We start from the raw sequence: 16,383 nt of genomic DNA on the forward strand, positions 1-16,383 counted from the left end.
CAAGTGTGTGGAGGTGAGTGGTAGAGTGCGCATTTGGTGTGAGGTGGGAATATAGAGACGACAAAGTAAGCGGCCGAAAGATAACTGTTGTGTGGGACCCGGTGATGTAAGAAAATTATTTTGTTTTTTTGGAAATAATTTTGAGTATTTATGACGCAATAAAAAGAAACTAAAAAACAAAAGGAATAATTAAAAAAAGGAAGAAATTAGTAAAATGTGAGAGAAAGAAACAAGACAAAAGCTTATGTGCGTGCGGCCGGCGCCAAGTCACGTGAGGACAAACGGGGTCCGTCTGGAACGCTTTTTTGCGGTCCTCTGTACCTGTTGCGGCCATTGTGGATTTACGCTTTGTTTGGTACTGTTGTTGGGTGGCTGTGTATACACGTGCTAAGTTTTTTTTATGTAACCAAAACAAATATCTAAAACAGAAAGAATTGTTTAATATTGTTATTGAACCGATTTGGTATATTAATTTTATAATTTGATTAATTTAAGCTTAAAATTAAATTGTGTATAAATTGGTTTAATATGATTCGGTTAATTTGGATTATTCAAAAACAATTTGGTTAACTAGTAAAAAAAATATAAGGATAAAAATAAAAAAAATATTAAATTGCTAGCAAAATAACCCTAACCTAATTTCTTATCTTGACATAACTCAATCAACTTGATAACTTCAAAAGTAACTCAATTGATTAAAAAATTAAAAATAAATTGAGAAATAAAATGAAAAAATTGATAGGAAAAAAACCTTTCGACATGATTCTTTGCCTGGCTCAAGTTTCAAATTAAATTGTATGGAAATTGTCTTAACGTAATATATTCAACTTGACTAGTTCAAAAATCGACCTAGATAATTGTTTATAAAAAAAAATGGAGGGTGGAGTTAAAGAAAAAACAATGAAATTAAAGTAGATGAAAAATAAAAGAGATAAAAAGGGGACTGAATTGAAAAAAAAATGTTATTTATATTAAAGATAAAACTCGATGATTTTTTAAAATTTTTTTAATATAGTATGATAGTTGTTGTTTTGCCACTTTGAGATTTTGATTATTAATCTTATTGGCGTTGCGCTCCTCTATTTTTTTTTAGTAAAAAGTTTGGTCTATTTCTGTCCATGGAATAAGTAATTTTTCAAATCATGTAATTTTATTCTGTTATCATCCCTTTTTCTTTATTTTCACTTTTTTTATTTACATTTTAAAAAAATATTGTTTTAAAATCTTACACAAATCTCTAATACTCGTGATATTTGATAGTATCACAATAAATATAAAATATAGCAATGGATGTCATATTTATGTGAAAGAGAAGACTACAACTACTACAACTTTTAATGTATTTAATAGTTTTTTTTTTTTTTTGCTTCGTAATTACGAGTGATCTTATATTAACTACTGAAGTAATTTGATATTGTACTAAGAGCCCGTTTACATAACTTGAAAAAAATAATTTTTTTATTTTGAATCATCATTCAAAAAAAATCATGAAAATGCTTTTAAATTGTAAGTATATTTGGTAAAAAGAACTTAAAGTTTTTTTCAAGAATGAAGAAAACATGAGTTAGAATCTATGAGTTAAACACATAGCATGGAAATTCATTATATTGATATAAAAAAGAATTAATGAATTGTCTATCGAGAGTACAATCTTTTTATAAAGTTTATTCTATAGAGTTGTCAAGGTTAACAAGTTATTTACATATTTTTAAATTATATTAAAATTATTATATTACCTTTAAAAAACAAAATTCATTAAATTGACATCCAAGAGCTTTTTATATATTTACTATACTTTGTTAGTTATAACCAAGTTAACTGGTAAGTGATTTGATATTTTAATCACTTAAAACCCCAAAAAATCAAGGCTTGCAATGTGCATGCTAGAGAGTGGGAGGTGCTTGTTGTTTTTTAATAGCATGTGTGACATCTCCCATCATTCATACGATAGTTTCCACAATGATATTAGAAACATCAATGTGTCTCCTTTCATGCAAGATAACGTGCGGTGTTATTTATACGATAGTGTTTGGTGTTGTTTATACGATGGTGTGTTGTCGAGCGCTTTTTATTTCTATTTTTTTTTTCTTCTCCTTTCAAAATTCACGTTGATTATTTAATATTTCAAAGTTGTCCTCTCATTTACTAATATTTTAACTGGTGTCCTCTTTTTTTTTTTTTTTAATTCTTGTTCTTGGTTCCTTTTTTATCAAAATTTGAATTGTTTTCAATTTTACCCTTGAAACCATAATTATTATTTGTTATGTGTTTTTCAAATTTGGTCATTGTTTTTTATATTTTGATTATTTTTTGTTTAAATTTTGTTTGTGGGTTTCTTTTTTCTTTTCAATTCTCCCTTTTAATTCAAAATTATAGGTTGTCTTTTAATTTAATTATTTTTTTAGATTTAGTTTTTATTCTCTTAATTGTTTTTATTTTTATTTTTTGATCCTTTTATGCAGTTGAATTTTATTTTTAATTTCAATATTTGATTTGTTGAAAGTTAAATTTCGTGGTTATTCCACACAGAGTACTTCCAGTTTAGTGATTTATGTCATGAGCTTGAAAAGTTGTAATTGTTTGTTTTTTTCAATTATTTTTTCTATTTTATCATTTGATGTTGTTTATTTTGAAAAATAAGCTTGGTGATTTTTTATTTATTTTCTTTCAATTAAGTTATCATGATTTTATCACCACGACAACAAAATTGGCTAATTAACTTGGGTGTTTTTAGATCACTTTTTTTTATATATCTTTTATAGTCTTGTCATTTAATATTCGGTTATTATTAGAATTAAGCTTCATCACTTATCTCATTTTTTCATGATAGGTTATCTCATTTGCATGATTTGGATCACGTGATCTAGTGCTACCCAAGTTTGCATATATTTTATTTTTCTAGGTTTTTTTTTATGACTGGTTTTTTTTTTTCTCAATTCTATCCTTTTAACATTTAGACTGTATTGTTGGGAATTAATCATCGTTATTTTCTCAATCTTCTTTCTACGAGATTGATCCAGTATTTTAAAACATGTTGCGAGTTTGTCATACTAACTCGCGTTGACTTAGAGCACTTTATTTTGTTATTTTAATATATATTTTAAATTTCATATATCATTTAATATTGGGTTATCTTGGAATTCAATTTTGTAATTTTATTTTTTTTTACCATCATTATTTCTCTCCTGATCATTGTTATCATATTATTTTTTAAATTTTGGTCCATTTAATATGGTTATTTTTTTATCATATAATTAAATAAAATCATCAAAGTACATCCTGTTGGATTTATTACTTGAATTATGATTTTTTATTATTATTCTTTAAAATACACGATAGGGCTTGAATATTTTGTTTCTATGTTACAAAAAAAAGTAGCTTCGCCAAAGGTGAAGCACTAACCACCCCTGCAGTATTTTACAGAGAAGGATTATATGGTGTAAACATGCACGATCGAACCGTGACAAAATAGACTTGTTATCTTATCTAGTTCAGGACTTTATCCGGTGCTTGTGAATATATAATTAAGATAAAAAAAATGAAAACTGGGATATAAAAAAGAAAAAAACAATTATCATGATAATCTTATAGCGCAGTTATTTTTGTAATTATTCTCTGTACTTTCAAAAATTATAGTTTATATTCCCGACGAGTGTAAAATTAATAGACTATATTATAAAATGATATAGGATGTAAATTTATAATGTAAATTAGAATTCTAAAAAACACGTGGATAAATATAAAAATAACTGAAATATAGAATAATCAGGAAATCTTTCCTATAAATTTAATATTTTTTCATGATCTTTTTCAAATACGTGAGAATTTAAATGTGAAGGAAAAGTGTAGTGTAAATAAATGGATGGTACGACTTTTATCATACCAAGATGTACCCGCTTGAAGCAAGATTGGATTCATTAAAAACAAAATCAATTTTAATTTATTGATTTCTAAAACAAATAAATTATCGACTGTCAGAGTAAAAGAGGGGCTTCAAGAGAAAATTAGATCATCCCAAATTATTATTATTATATTATTCCCATTACGGGACACTTCTTTTAAAACAGTACTCCTGTTGATTTCACAGAGACAACACTCATCAAAACTGGCTTGATTTTTTATTTTTTATCGAGAGAGACAGGTGGAAAGCAGGTGAATTTCTTGTGCTCTTATCCATAACCCAATCCTGAAATTTCTCACATGCAAGCTTGGTTTTCAGATCCGGCGCGTAAATTGACTAGGAAAAGAGTTGCCAAATTATGGAGTTGACATCTGGGTTTCTGTTCATGGGTTAAATAATAAAATAATTATGGATAACTCTGATATATTAATATTAAAAATAAAAAAAATATTATTTTAATATATTTTTTTAAAAAAACATTTAAAAACAATCATCAATCACTATCACAACCTTAAATACCACATTAGCTCTGCAACAATTATTTTAGCCAAACCAAAGTTATTTTGTTTTGTTTTTTTAAATTATTAAAGTTAATCCAACCGAGTTTGGCTAAATGAGGACAAACTTTATATGTTATAGAAAGTTTGTACTATAAAGGTTACCAGTTCAAATTCTACAAATCTCAGAGTAGTTGAAGATTTACATGGTCATTAATTTTAGAACCTATAAGATTATTTGAGGTACGTATAAGCTGGTCCAAATACTCATGTTAATAAAAAAAAACAAAAAAATATTGGTATCCACACATGGTTCCATTTCAATGGAGATATTGGTATTCATACATGGTCCCATTTCAATGCGTAACTTATGATGTTTCGTATGATTAAAAATTTATTTGTTTTTATATTTTAATTTTTTTTAATATATTCATTTCTTATTTTTAATTTTTTTAATATTATAATATTAAAAATAAAAAATATTGTTTTAATATATTTATAAATAAAAAACATTTTAATAAGTAGTAGTTACAAGAATACAAAAGAAAAATAGCCTCTTCTCTGCTTCACAGGAGATGATATGGGATTTGGGACCCACAAATGGATATGTTCTCCTATTATTTTCTTACTGCATGGGAGTTACTGCCACCGTCCATCAGGACTTGATTGGCTGCAAAGCCGGATTAATTCATGGGACCCATGAGTCCATGACCAATCAAGAAAAGAAAGGCCCGGAAAGCGTAGACTGCAAAAGGGAGGAATTTGTGTATCCACCATTCATTTAATCTAGACAGAGAAATCCATTGGCTTCGATATTTCCAGGAGAGAGGAAATGAAGAGGTACACACACTTGTGTTGCCGTGTCCTTCACTTGCTTTTAACAAAGTACACCATGAGTACTTCGAGAAAGTTACAACTTTATACAACTTGCACCAAGTTTTTCTCTTATTTATTGGGACGGTGGACCAATTTTTTTTTTTTATTCTTTGTTTTTCAAGGGGATGGAAATTGAAATAATTTATTTGTCTGGAGAAAAATGTCATATTTTTTAAACCTGTTTCTGTTTCGGATCCAGCCTCACTCGACAAATCAATCTAAATATTTTAAAATTTAACTCGAACTAAATTTTTAATTGAATTAAATTATACATCAACTTTACAAAACTTATCTGATTTTATTGGATTTTTAATAATTATATTGATGTAATCAAACCCTATTTAAATTTAGTTGTATCAAAAAATAAAAATAATTGATTTAATTGCTCCAGTCTTTTTGTTTTTCAAAAATAAGTCTCATGGAGTCAGATGTGAAAAATGCATGTAATGAAAACAAAAGGACGAAATGCTTCTAGAATTACTTGGTGTGGAACAATTTGAACCAAGAATATGTAGCACGACAAGGAGGACATATGCCCTGGAATTTTTTTGCTATGATATTTTTCTAGGAAAAATATTGAATTTTCAATGCTATATGAGATTTGTATGGTGCACCAAGTTTTTTTTTTTGTTTTTTTATTTATGTGTGGTATTCAGACTAACTTGTATGTACCTTAATTAATCCCCATAAATTTTAAAGTTAACGAGTAATTAAGTTTCCAGCAACATTAATATATTTTTGGTTTTTTGAGACACCAAATATTAATTTTTTAGATTTTTTAATACACTGGTATATATTTTTATAACCTTCGTTAGAAAAATTATAGTTTCTGTTCCTCTTTTTGGAAATAATGTATTTCGCACAAATAATTATAAGAACCTCAACAGTGTATGAGATTCGTATACTTTTCACGACACATCAAGAATAATTTTTTAAAATTTTCATATTGTGGAGATTGTGAATTTTTTACAATAAATAAAGTTGTAAATCCTACATTGTAATATATTAGAAATTCATTATGTTAAATGCTATATATTTAATTTTAGATGGATCCAGCGTGGTAATATAACTTCTCAGTGTAGATACAAAGGCTAAGGCTGGTGGTTGAGGCAATAAAATATTGAACTTGAAATTATATATAGAGGATAAATGTATTTGAAATATTGATGCGCAATACATTTTCAATTCTTTCAAAGTGTTGAAAATTAAAAAAATTATTAACGTGGATGTCCGGACCAACTTGCATGTATCTCGACTAATTTTATAGGCTATAAAATTAACGACCATGTAAATCTCTAGTGGTCATTATATTAACAACCACAAGATTCGAACTTAAGACTACAGAGAAAACAAATATTTTAATCTCAAACTTTTATCACTTGATCATTTACTATATAATTAAAAATTAATTTTAAAATGTTAAAAATTAATTTTATTTGGAATTTTACAAACTAGTTAAAAATGTAATTCTCTACAATTACATAGTACTACTAAGACACTGTCACTCAATGTCCCTCCTTAGTGTCCCCTGATAAAAAAAAAAACTTACACTTGAGGGTTTAGCTCAGTGGTCAACTACAAGGCTTGCCTTGCGACTGTCCCGAGTTCGATCCTCAAGAGTACCAGCCCGTCATCCCCGCGGTGTCTTACCTGCCTACTGGGCTTGCAGGATGTTCAGTGGGCCCGGGGAATAGTCGTGGTGCGCGTAAGTTGGCCCAGACACCCCGGGTTATCAAAAAAAAAAAAACTACGTATACACATAGAAAAAAAAGCACATAAACATATTTAGTGAAAAATACAAGAATGAAGTTGTAAAGTAAATATATTAATGGAATAGTTTGATAATAGATTTTTATATTCTTAAAATAAAATATATATAGAGACATGTCTATTGTATTTTCTCACCGTCTCTACCCCCCCCCGGAAGCAAACAACTCCTTAAACTTATATATCTCAATTTATTTTTTTTGGTCATCATAGTTCAATATATTATCTTCTCTCGTATTAACGGAAATTTATAATTACAGAGAAGAAAACAAAGTTGATGAATCTAGGAAGCAAGTGAAATGAAATATAAGTACTCTCCACTAAATTTTGATATTTTGTCATCTTTACGCATCCATTAAATCATAAAAAAGTGGGTAAACCTTGGCCATGCCTTCATACTCAGCCTCCTCAGGTATTGTCTGGCTTAGTTTACGTTTGTGTATTATTATTTTTTTACATTAACAACCGAAAATCATAAAAAAAATATCAATTTGATGTTATTTTTAAAGTAAACATACTTTTAAAATGCACTTAATTGAACTTTACCAGACAAAAACGAAACACAACACCAAACAAACACTAAATATACTAAATATTGTTTGATCTTCAAATTAACATGCATGACGATCCTAATCTGGGTTTCAACGATCCAGTTGACATAATCGAATCCAACTAGTTCAGCATCAAGGGATTTTTTTTTAATAAAAACAAGAATAATCGCAATTCCTTTTCAAATGAGTCCCTGGATCTGTTTATCTGAGCTGCCAACCGGGCCGTTGCCTGCACCACCAAACGGAGCGAATTCGACAGCCACGCGTGACCGCTGGAGCCTATGATTTTCACACATTTTTCATGGATTGTTATTATTGGAATCCAAAAGGACAAACGGGGAAAATGCACTGTGTTTTTCTCCCTTTTCTTTTTCGTTGTATCCACTTCTAAATAATAAACACTGGAAGGACAGAAATTGCAGAAGGAAACAAGGCATCTGGCAGGTTACCAGTGTAGAAGTCACCATCCATGAAGCTCCCCATCGGTGGGGCAGCGCCGGGGGACTTGACTATTATTACATAGCCCACAGTGCACAGTGAGTTTTGGAAGCATTAGGGCTTGGGTCAACAACTAGGAACAGTGCCGGTGCTGTAGTGGTTAGGCTCTCCTCTTTCTCCCCTCAGAATGTACAAAATATCACCCTCACGCACTCTAGCCTGTACCTAGCTAGCCCTTTTCATCACTGCCCCTCCTCTCTTTTTATGTCTTTTTGTATGGACCAAAGCTCAACACCTCACCAGCCTTTCCATTCTGCTTTAATCTCTCTTGTCTTGTTGTGTGTTTTTGGCTCTCTCTCCGCAGGTCACCAGCCTTTCCCTATCGCCTTCTTCATCGCCCCCTCCTCCCACTACTTTAACAGTGCCAAGACAACCCAAGATGGGATCTTTATGGAAGTTTTTAGGGGGTGAATCTTGAGCTAAACAAAACCCAATTTGGGATTGTTTTAGGCTGGACCTCACATGGCGTTTCTGAACATCTCTGCTAAAAGACCTGTTTTTAGCCCAGACATATGCCAGTATGAAAGCCCAATTTAGAACATTGGGTAGCGCGGTGCAATCGAGTTATTATAAAATTTTTATTTTTTTTTATAAAATTTTTATTTTTTTTTAATGTTTTGGATAATTTTGATATACATATTTTAAAAATAATTTTTAAAAATTAAAAAAATTATTATATATTTTAATATAAAAAATATTTTAAAAAATAATTATGATATATACAACCGGGAAAGTGGCAATGGAAAATCGTGTTGGCCGCTAAAAGGAAACTTGTCTTGAGGCGCGTCGATAGTCAATTACAAATTAAAAAACTACGGGATCTATCTATGATGCTATGCGTGAAGAAGCTTTTATAACGAACATGTACTGTGGTAGTGTTGATAATTCAATTCAATTTCTCGATCTTTTGTCTTGTGTCTCTCTTCTCTGCTAATGAAACAGTGCTGTTTGAAGATTAAAAAATTATTGAAGATTACTTGTTTGTTTGGTAATCCGTTATTAACTATGTTTGAGAGCACTAAAGTGGGCTTGTTTTAAAAAAAAATATTAAATTTTTTTTTTAATAATTCTGATTTGCTAGTATTAAAAATAGAAAAAATAATATATTTATAAGTTAAAAAAATAACGCTTTTAAAATAATGCATATTTTGCAACATATAGAGCATAAATATAAAATAATGAACTAGTGAGTATATGATTTTAAAAAGTGGAGGCATCGGGTTTAAGCTCCACGTGCAACAACTTTTCCTTTTTTTTTTCCTCTCTTCTTTCAATCGAATCAATAATTGATGTGCACTCGACTAGATTTGATTGTCTTCTACATTTCCAATTTCTCTGGTATTTACCATTGATCAATAGATGGTCAGGTTATTAGGTTTTGTCATTTCATTCGAGTATTGTTTTAGCATCGTTATGTTAACCATAATCTATTAAGATATAAATTTTTTTAGGGTTATAAGAAAATTGTTTTTATTTCTTTTAATTTTTATGATTGTCGTGACTCTCTTTTCATTGAACTAATAATTTTAATTTTTAATTTTGGATTTTTAAAAAATAGATTGAAAAGTAAAGACAAACATTCATTACACACACTATATATACCCATAAAAGCCACTTGCAAGGCCCACTTGTAGAATTTACACTGGGCCATCTTACCTCCCCCCTAAACCTTCCCAAAGAGGCATTTCTTGTTCTCTTCTCTTCACATTCTTGACCGCAAAAGCTACCCTCGAAGCCAAGAAAAGACTAAAGATCGATTTATCATTGTTGTTTCTCTTATATTAGATGCTCCTCGGATTTGTATTCAGGCTCTCGCTAAAGAACATCCACAAACGATACTCCTTGATCTGGGTTGTTAAGCAGCCATTTTGAGGTTCTCATGGCGGGTCATTCGTACGAAATGTGCATTTAAACTAGAACAATGATGCCATGGCCACCACTCAAGTTTCTTCTTGCACTACAGCCAAATTTGTGGGGCATGTTTTACTATTGCCACTCTCTTATCTTCACGTCTAAAACAAATCGATCCTATCCCACATAAATGCAAATAATGAACACAGTCTTAGTTGTAAATAGCCTCTTTTCTCTGTGACACAAAAAAATAAAAAAAATGAGAAAAGGATGCAAAGTTGGAACTGCACGAAACTTATCTAGGCAAAACTTAGTTTACCTCATCGAGTTTTTAGTGATTTAGTTAATTCGATTAAATATGAGTAAAATCCTTGTTAATCAATATTAATAATATTTTTTTAAAAAATAAAACAATATTGTTTTTATGAAAATATTGATCTATTTACGGGTTGACCCAATAACCCGTGATGCTACCAAAAACCCAACTACACAAACTCTTTGTATAGTCATGCCTCGAGATGGTCTTCACAACAATGGTTGTAAATATGTGTGGAGAATGGTAATGGATATTGTCGGTGGGCTTTTATAGCAAGGAATGAAATAAGCCACCAAGTTTGTATACCAAGTCCATAGAGTACACAGTACAAGAAGGAATCATTCAGGTTCCGAAATAATGGGCCGCCTAGCCCGAAAATATACCAGCCGAGACCGAAACAATCCCGAAAAACAAACACAGGTCATTGTTAACTAATAAAATATATTTTTATGTATCATTTATTTAATGATGAATGTTAACTAACATAATATATTTTATTTATCATTTATATATGATTTCATGAATTTGTATTTCTTAATCCATATATAAATATGACCCTCTGTTTTTTTCTCTAGAAAAATACTCGACATGCTATTATCTTTTCGTAATTATCTGTTCATCCTGCCAAAGTCATATAATTTTTTTTTTAAGCTTGGCTACTCAATTTAATCTCTAAATTACATACATTTCCCTCAAATCATTGCCAAAATTATAGTCCCTCACTCCCATGAGTATATCTTCTTCGTTCACTGTATTTATATATAGCTATTAAATTCAATCTAATTCAACTAATTAAATTTTAAAAAATATAAATAAAATTAAGAATGAGATCAAATCTCTAATTAAATCACTACAAATAGTTTGCGTTACATTATAGCTCATGTCAGTTTTTGTTTTTTGCAAGAATCCTACCGAATTATAAAAAAATATTAAAAGAAGTTTTAACTCAAATACTAAATTTAATCGCTAAATTATCTATATTTTCACCAAATGTTGCCAAGAATTATAGAACAGGTTTGAAAACGCAAGCCAACTAGTATTTTTTTTAATTTTTCTTGTTAAAAATTAATTTTTTATATGTTTTCAACTTATAATCTAAAAAATAATTTTTTTAAAATAAAAAAAATTATTTTAATACATTATATATAAAAAACACTTTAAAAAATAAACTATAATCATACTCCCAAAACATGCTATAGTCTCACGCTCCCACAAATTCATCCTTGCTGTTACTAGGTTGTTTATATAGTCACTTAAAAATTAAACCTGAAGTAGTTTAGTTCGATGTGAAGTTTTTAATTGAATAAAATTAGATATTAAATTGATAAAATTCAATTAATTAAATTGAGTTTTTATTAATCCATAGATTTTATCAGGTACCATTTAAACCCACTTAAATCAATACTAAAAAAAGCAAGACAAAGCCCTTTTAATAAATATAATTGACACAAATTGTTTTAAGTTGAGTAAAAAACATGAGCTCATAGAAAAAATTCAAACTTTTCAAGCGCAAAACCAAAAAAAATCCATCTCCCGCCGGAAAATCAAAATACCACAGCCACGTCATCGATCCTCGTAAACCGAAATCCACCAATCAAATCACACTTCCGCTTCCTATATAACCAAAACCCCAAAGCCACACAAATCCATCTCCCTGTCTCATAAAAAACCAGCAATTCTTGAAATTCTCTTTGTTTCCTGCGTGAAAATGAGTTCAAACGAAGGAAGAGCATCTACAAAGGGAGGCAGAGGAAGAGCCAAGGCCTCCAAGGCGGTGTCAAGGTCCCAGAAGGCAGGGTTACAGTTTCCAGTGGGAAGGGTGGCAAGGTTCTTGAAAACTGGAAAGTACGCTGAACGTCTTGGTGCTGGGTCTCCTGTCTACCTCTCTGCTGTCCTCGAATACCTAGCTGCCGAGGTTCGATTTCTTCAATTTCTTTAACTGGGTGTCAAATTTTGTTGTTATTTATGGGTTTTGATAATTGGCCTTTTCTTTTCAGGTTCTTGAGCTAGCTGGGAACGCAGCAAGAGATAACAAGAAGAACCGGATCGTGCCAAGGCACATCCAGCTTGCAGTGAGGAACGACGAGGAGTTAGGGAAGCTGTTGGGGTCGGTTACAATTGCAAACGGAGGAGTTTTGCCTAACATTCACCAGACTCTGCTTCCTAAGAAGGTTGGCAAGGGGAAGGGTGATATTGGATCTGTTTCCCAGGATTTCTAGGGTTTTGATTTAGGATGGGCCATGTAAACCATGCATGTTAGACCTGGTTTAAAGAATTTATTCAAAAAAGTTCTTCGCTATTAGATTATCGGGTTAACTTGTGAGGTTGAGTTGAATTTAATGTTCATATATGTTTAGATTTTTTTCTAGATTGGGTAGAAAAAGTTGCTGAATCTTTCTAATCCAATGAAAATTGAAAATCTTGGTGCTTATTATTGTGCCTTTTCTGCTTCCAATTCGTTATCTGTACTCCTTAAATCATTTAATCTTTCTCGATTTTGATTGATGGAAGGCCTTAATCATCATCTTAGCTGAATTCCTTATTTTTCCAAGGAAGAACATAGAGAGAGGATTTAGTAAGGTTAAAAGTTAAAAGGTCAGGAAAATTGACGGAAATGGACGAAATTGACGGATCAGGATTGGAAAATTGCATTAGCTCCTACAAAATTGACGGAGGTGGGAAAACTTTTATTTAGAATGAACCTAAATAAGATATTAATTAAATTTGTTCCAATCATATTTGAGGTTTTTTTATTATTTAAAAATCAAGATTTCTTAATGAAAATAAGATATTAATTTCAGAAAAATATTATGAGAATTTTATAATGAAATAAAAGTAAAAACAAAATCAATTCAACCAAGGAACGAAGGATGGACCATAGGAGTTATGATTTTCGTCTAGTCCTTTAATTTGAGAATAAATAATGAAGAACATGAGGATTTAAATATATTATATTTCTTATTTTGTTTTACTAGATAGAAGTGAATTTTGACTCAGTTTAGATCGTAAAATATATTTGAAATAAACCAATTAAAAAAGTTCATAAAATATATTTTAATTAATTTAATTACTGAGCTTTTAACTAGCCTATTTTTTATAAACTTTGATTTAATGAATTTCTTGTTTATAAAAAGTTTTTTGGTTTGTTTTGATTTAGTTTGTGCTGCTTTGCTTTTGTTGGTTTTTAAAATATAAAAGAATTGATTTTTATTTTAAATTTTCCAACTAAAATCATTCAACTAATTCAAAAAACTGTTCAATTTATTTAACATTAATTAATTTAATTTCTAAGATTTTTCAAGATAATACAGTTAATTTACTAGCCCTCCCACCAAACAAAGCTAAAGACCTCTTCCATTCCTTAGGATCCATTGACATTTCTAGAGTCCAAAGAGCCCATGGGCTTCCCTTTCAAGCATCTCGAAAAAGCAATTCAAAACCGCGAAAAAACAAAACAAAAATTTCCATTTCGCGCCGCGAAAATAAGAAACGTAAGCCACGTCATCGATCCGAGCAAGCCCAAACCCACCAATAAGAATACACCTCTTCTCCCTATATAATCAATCCCCCACTATCCACCCTAAAATCAGACACTCCCTCATTTCTCTTCTCTAACTCCCTCTAAGGCCAAAATCAGGGTTAGGGTTTTATAGCTCTTTGTGTAAAATGAGTTCAAAAGAAGGAGGCGCTTCTACCAAGGGAGGGAGGGGGAAACCAAAGGCATCCAAGTCGGTGTCAAGATCGCATAAAGCAGGGTTGCAATTCCCAGTCGGGAGAATTGCAAGGTTCCTGAAGGCTGGTAAATATGCTGAACGTGTCGGTGCTGGAGCTCCCGTCTACCTTTCTGCTGTCCTTGAGTATCTCGCTGCTGAGGTCCGATTTCTTTACCCTTTGGCCTTCTCTGGAGTCATGTTTTCTGGGCTTTAGTCACTTTGTTGTGTTTGTTTTTTTCTTTCTGGCTATCAGATTGTATATTATAAAAGCAAATACTTTTTGATCTTTAAAGCAAAACCCTCTTGCAAAAGTTTGGTCGATCTATTTTTGCTTGAAAATGCTTTTTTGTGGGTTTATGACATGCAATTGTTTTGTGTTATTAATTACTTGATTTGCTATTTTTTTGGGTTTTCTTTCTTAATGTTAATAATTTTCGATGTTGTTCACTGGAAATAGTGTCAGCTGTTGTTAATTGTTTATTAGACGATTTTGATTTTTTGTTTAAAATAAAATTACTGACACAAGTGATTGATTTTTTCAGGTGCTTGAGCTAGCAGGGAACGCTGCAAGAGATAACAAGAAGAATCGTATAGTGCCAAGGCACATCCAGCTTGCTGTGAGAAACGATGAGGAGCTAAGCAAGCTACTGGGGTCAGTTACAATTGCAAATGGAGGTGTCTTGCCTAACATTCACCAGACACTTCTTCCTAAGAAGGTTGGCAAAGGGAAAGGCGATATTGGATCTGCTTCTCAAGAGTTCTAGTTCTAGGCTAAGAGCTTTGTCTTTTTGAAAATTCTAGGTCTTCTACAGTGTGTAATATAGTCCTTTTGATTTCTTGGTTTTTCGGAACTGGCTACATGGAGTTTCACTGTATGTTTTTGATAAAAAGCTGAGGCTTTTTGGAATCTTTATCTAATGGAAGTTTTTATCAATCTCTGTTCCCTTTGTTTTGTTCTGTTTTTCTTCTTAAACGCTTTGGTTCTCCGTCGATTGATTCGTTAAAGGTTGCTGGTATGAAGTTGCCCGTGACGGTGTTTGTTCTGGTAATAGGATACAGATGGGTGCTCTTTTGCTTGTTGAAGGAATGGAAGGATTAGCTGTTGCTGTAATAAGTGGGAAGAAATGATTCTGCTGGGATTTTGTTCGATGATGTGTTGCTTTAATGGATGGTAAGTTGTATCTTTTGTTTCAGAATTGATGATGGCAGGTGCTTGTCAATGAGAAAAAAAAATGTTTCTTTTTGACCCAGGTTTGCTATAGTGTTTTTGATCAACAGATGAACTCGAGCACCTCCCATCAGCACTGGGATGTGGAGATGCTCTGAATCAGGGATGTTGGAATTGGTTACTGCAAGTACAATGAAATTGTCGTACAATAGCCAGGGAGTTTTACTCTTTCGTCAAGCCCAACATCTCATCCAACAATCACATTGAGGGGAATGGAGATGGACTGAGACTTGTTCTGAAGCAAAGTTTGTTTCTTACTGTCAGATTTTCTTTGAATAAGGAAATCAATGGATTGCATATTGCTGCCATACAATAATCAATTCTTAGCAATCCAAAGTCTGCCTGAGAGAGCTGTTCAGTGCTAGCCTTGTTTGCACAGAATCCGGGATATTCGAAGACCTTGCTAAGTCGAAAATCGTCCATGATTTTCAAGTATGATGCCACATTTCAGTGTATCTTGCTGAATTCCTTAGCAGAATGATCACCCCAAATTACAACGATACCAGGCTAGACCGTTCCTTTTGATGCTAGGCTAAGGTTCAATTCGTCCACCCTCCTAGTTAGCGAGAACTAGAAGATTATACTTTACAATGATACATTACATTGCATGTCATTATAATCAAGCAAGATCAAAGCTAATCATGCAATGCCCTTCTCTTGGTAAGAGAATTGCATCCTAGAAGGTGGAAGAAACATTTTGGTAAAATGCAAATGCATGGTTAATAGAGTCGAGGCATCTTACCTCATTTTCCTTCTCATCTATGGCTTTCTCAGTTGCATCAATACAGAAGCCAGCTGATTGCTTCTGTGCCGTAGCCTTTACAAGTCTTGATCTAGCTTGAAGATGACGATGCAAGAAAAGAGACAAAAGTGTTTAGTGTAGCCCATCCCTCTTCAAAGCTGCTTCACAGCCCAACCATTTCAATAATACGCAAGTATTCACTTTACCTGTCGAGCCTTCGCTTTTGCTCATTGAACAGTTGGATTTGTTGCTCAAGGGGTGAGGCTTCACTCAAAAAAGCAGATTCTCAAATCGGATGGTCTGTACTGAACACCATCCTAGTTCTGCGACGCCATGAAGGAGCCAGAGCAAAACTCGCAGAGGCCATGGCAATGGGAACTTCTGTAGGATCTTGCAGCGGCATGATAGGCGATAGTATAAATGTTGCGGCTGGGGTACCGCCA

General features: G+C 31.8%; 2 protein-coding genes across 2 annotated transcripts; both read left to right on the plus strand.

Moving 5' to 3' along the window:
- The first annotated feature begins 11,918 nt into the window (after positions 1-11,918).
- Positions 11,919-12,688, plus strand: LOC118051431 (histone H2AX). Its single transcript, XM_035062075.2, has 2 exons — positions 11,919-12,172; positions 12,255-12,688. Exons 1-2 carry the CDS (start codon positions 11,966-11,968, stop codon positions 12,474-12,476), a joined length of 429 nt encoding a protein of 142 aa, XP_034917966.1. The 5' UTR covers positions 11,919-11,965; the 3' UTR covers positions 12,477-12,688.
- A 1,164-nt stretch (positions 12,689-13,852) lies between these two features.
- Positions 13,853-14,904, plus strand: LOC118051429 (histone H2AX). The gene is made up of 2 exons (XM_035062074.2): positions 13,853-14,130; positions 14,513-14,904. Exons 1-2 carry the CDS (start codon positions 13,924-13,926, stop codon positions 14,732-14,734), a joined length of 429 nt encoding a protein of 142 aa, XP_034917965.1. The 5' UTR covers positions 13,853-13,923; the 3' UTR covers positions 14,735-14,904.
- The last annotated feature ends 1,479 nt before the right edge of the window (positions 14,905-16,383 follow it).

This window comes from Populus alba, chromosome 5 (assembly GCF_005239225.2).
Source record: "Populus alba chromosome 5, ASM523922v2, whole genome shotgun sequence".
Lineage (NCBI taxonomy): Eukaryota > Viridiplantae > Streptophyta > Magnoliopsida > Malpighiales > Salicaceae > Populus > Populus alba.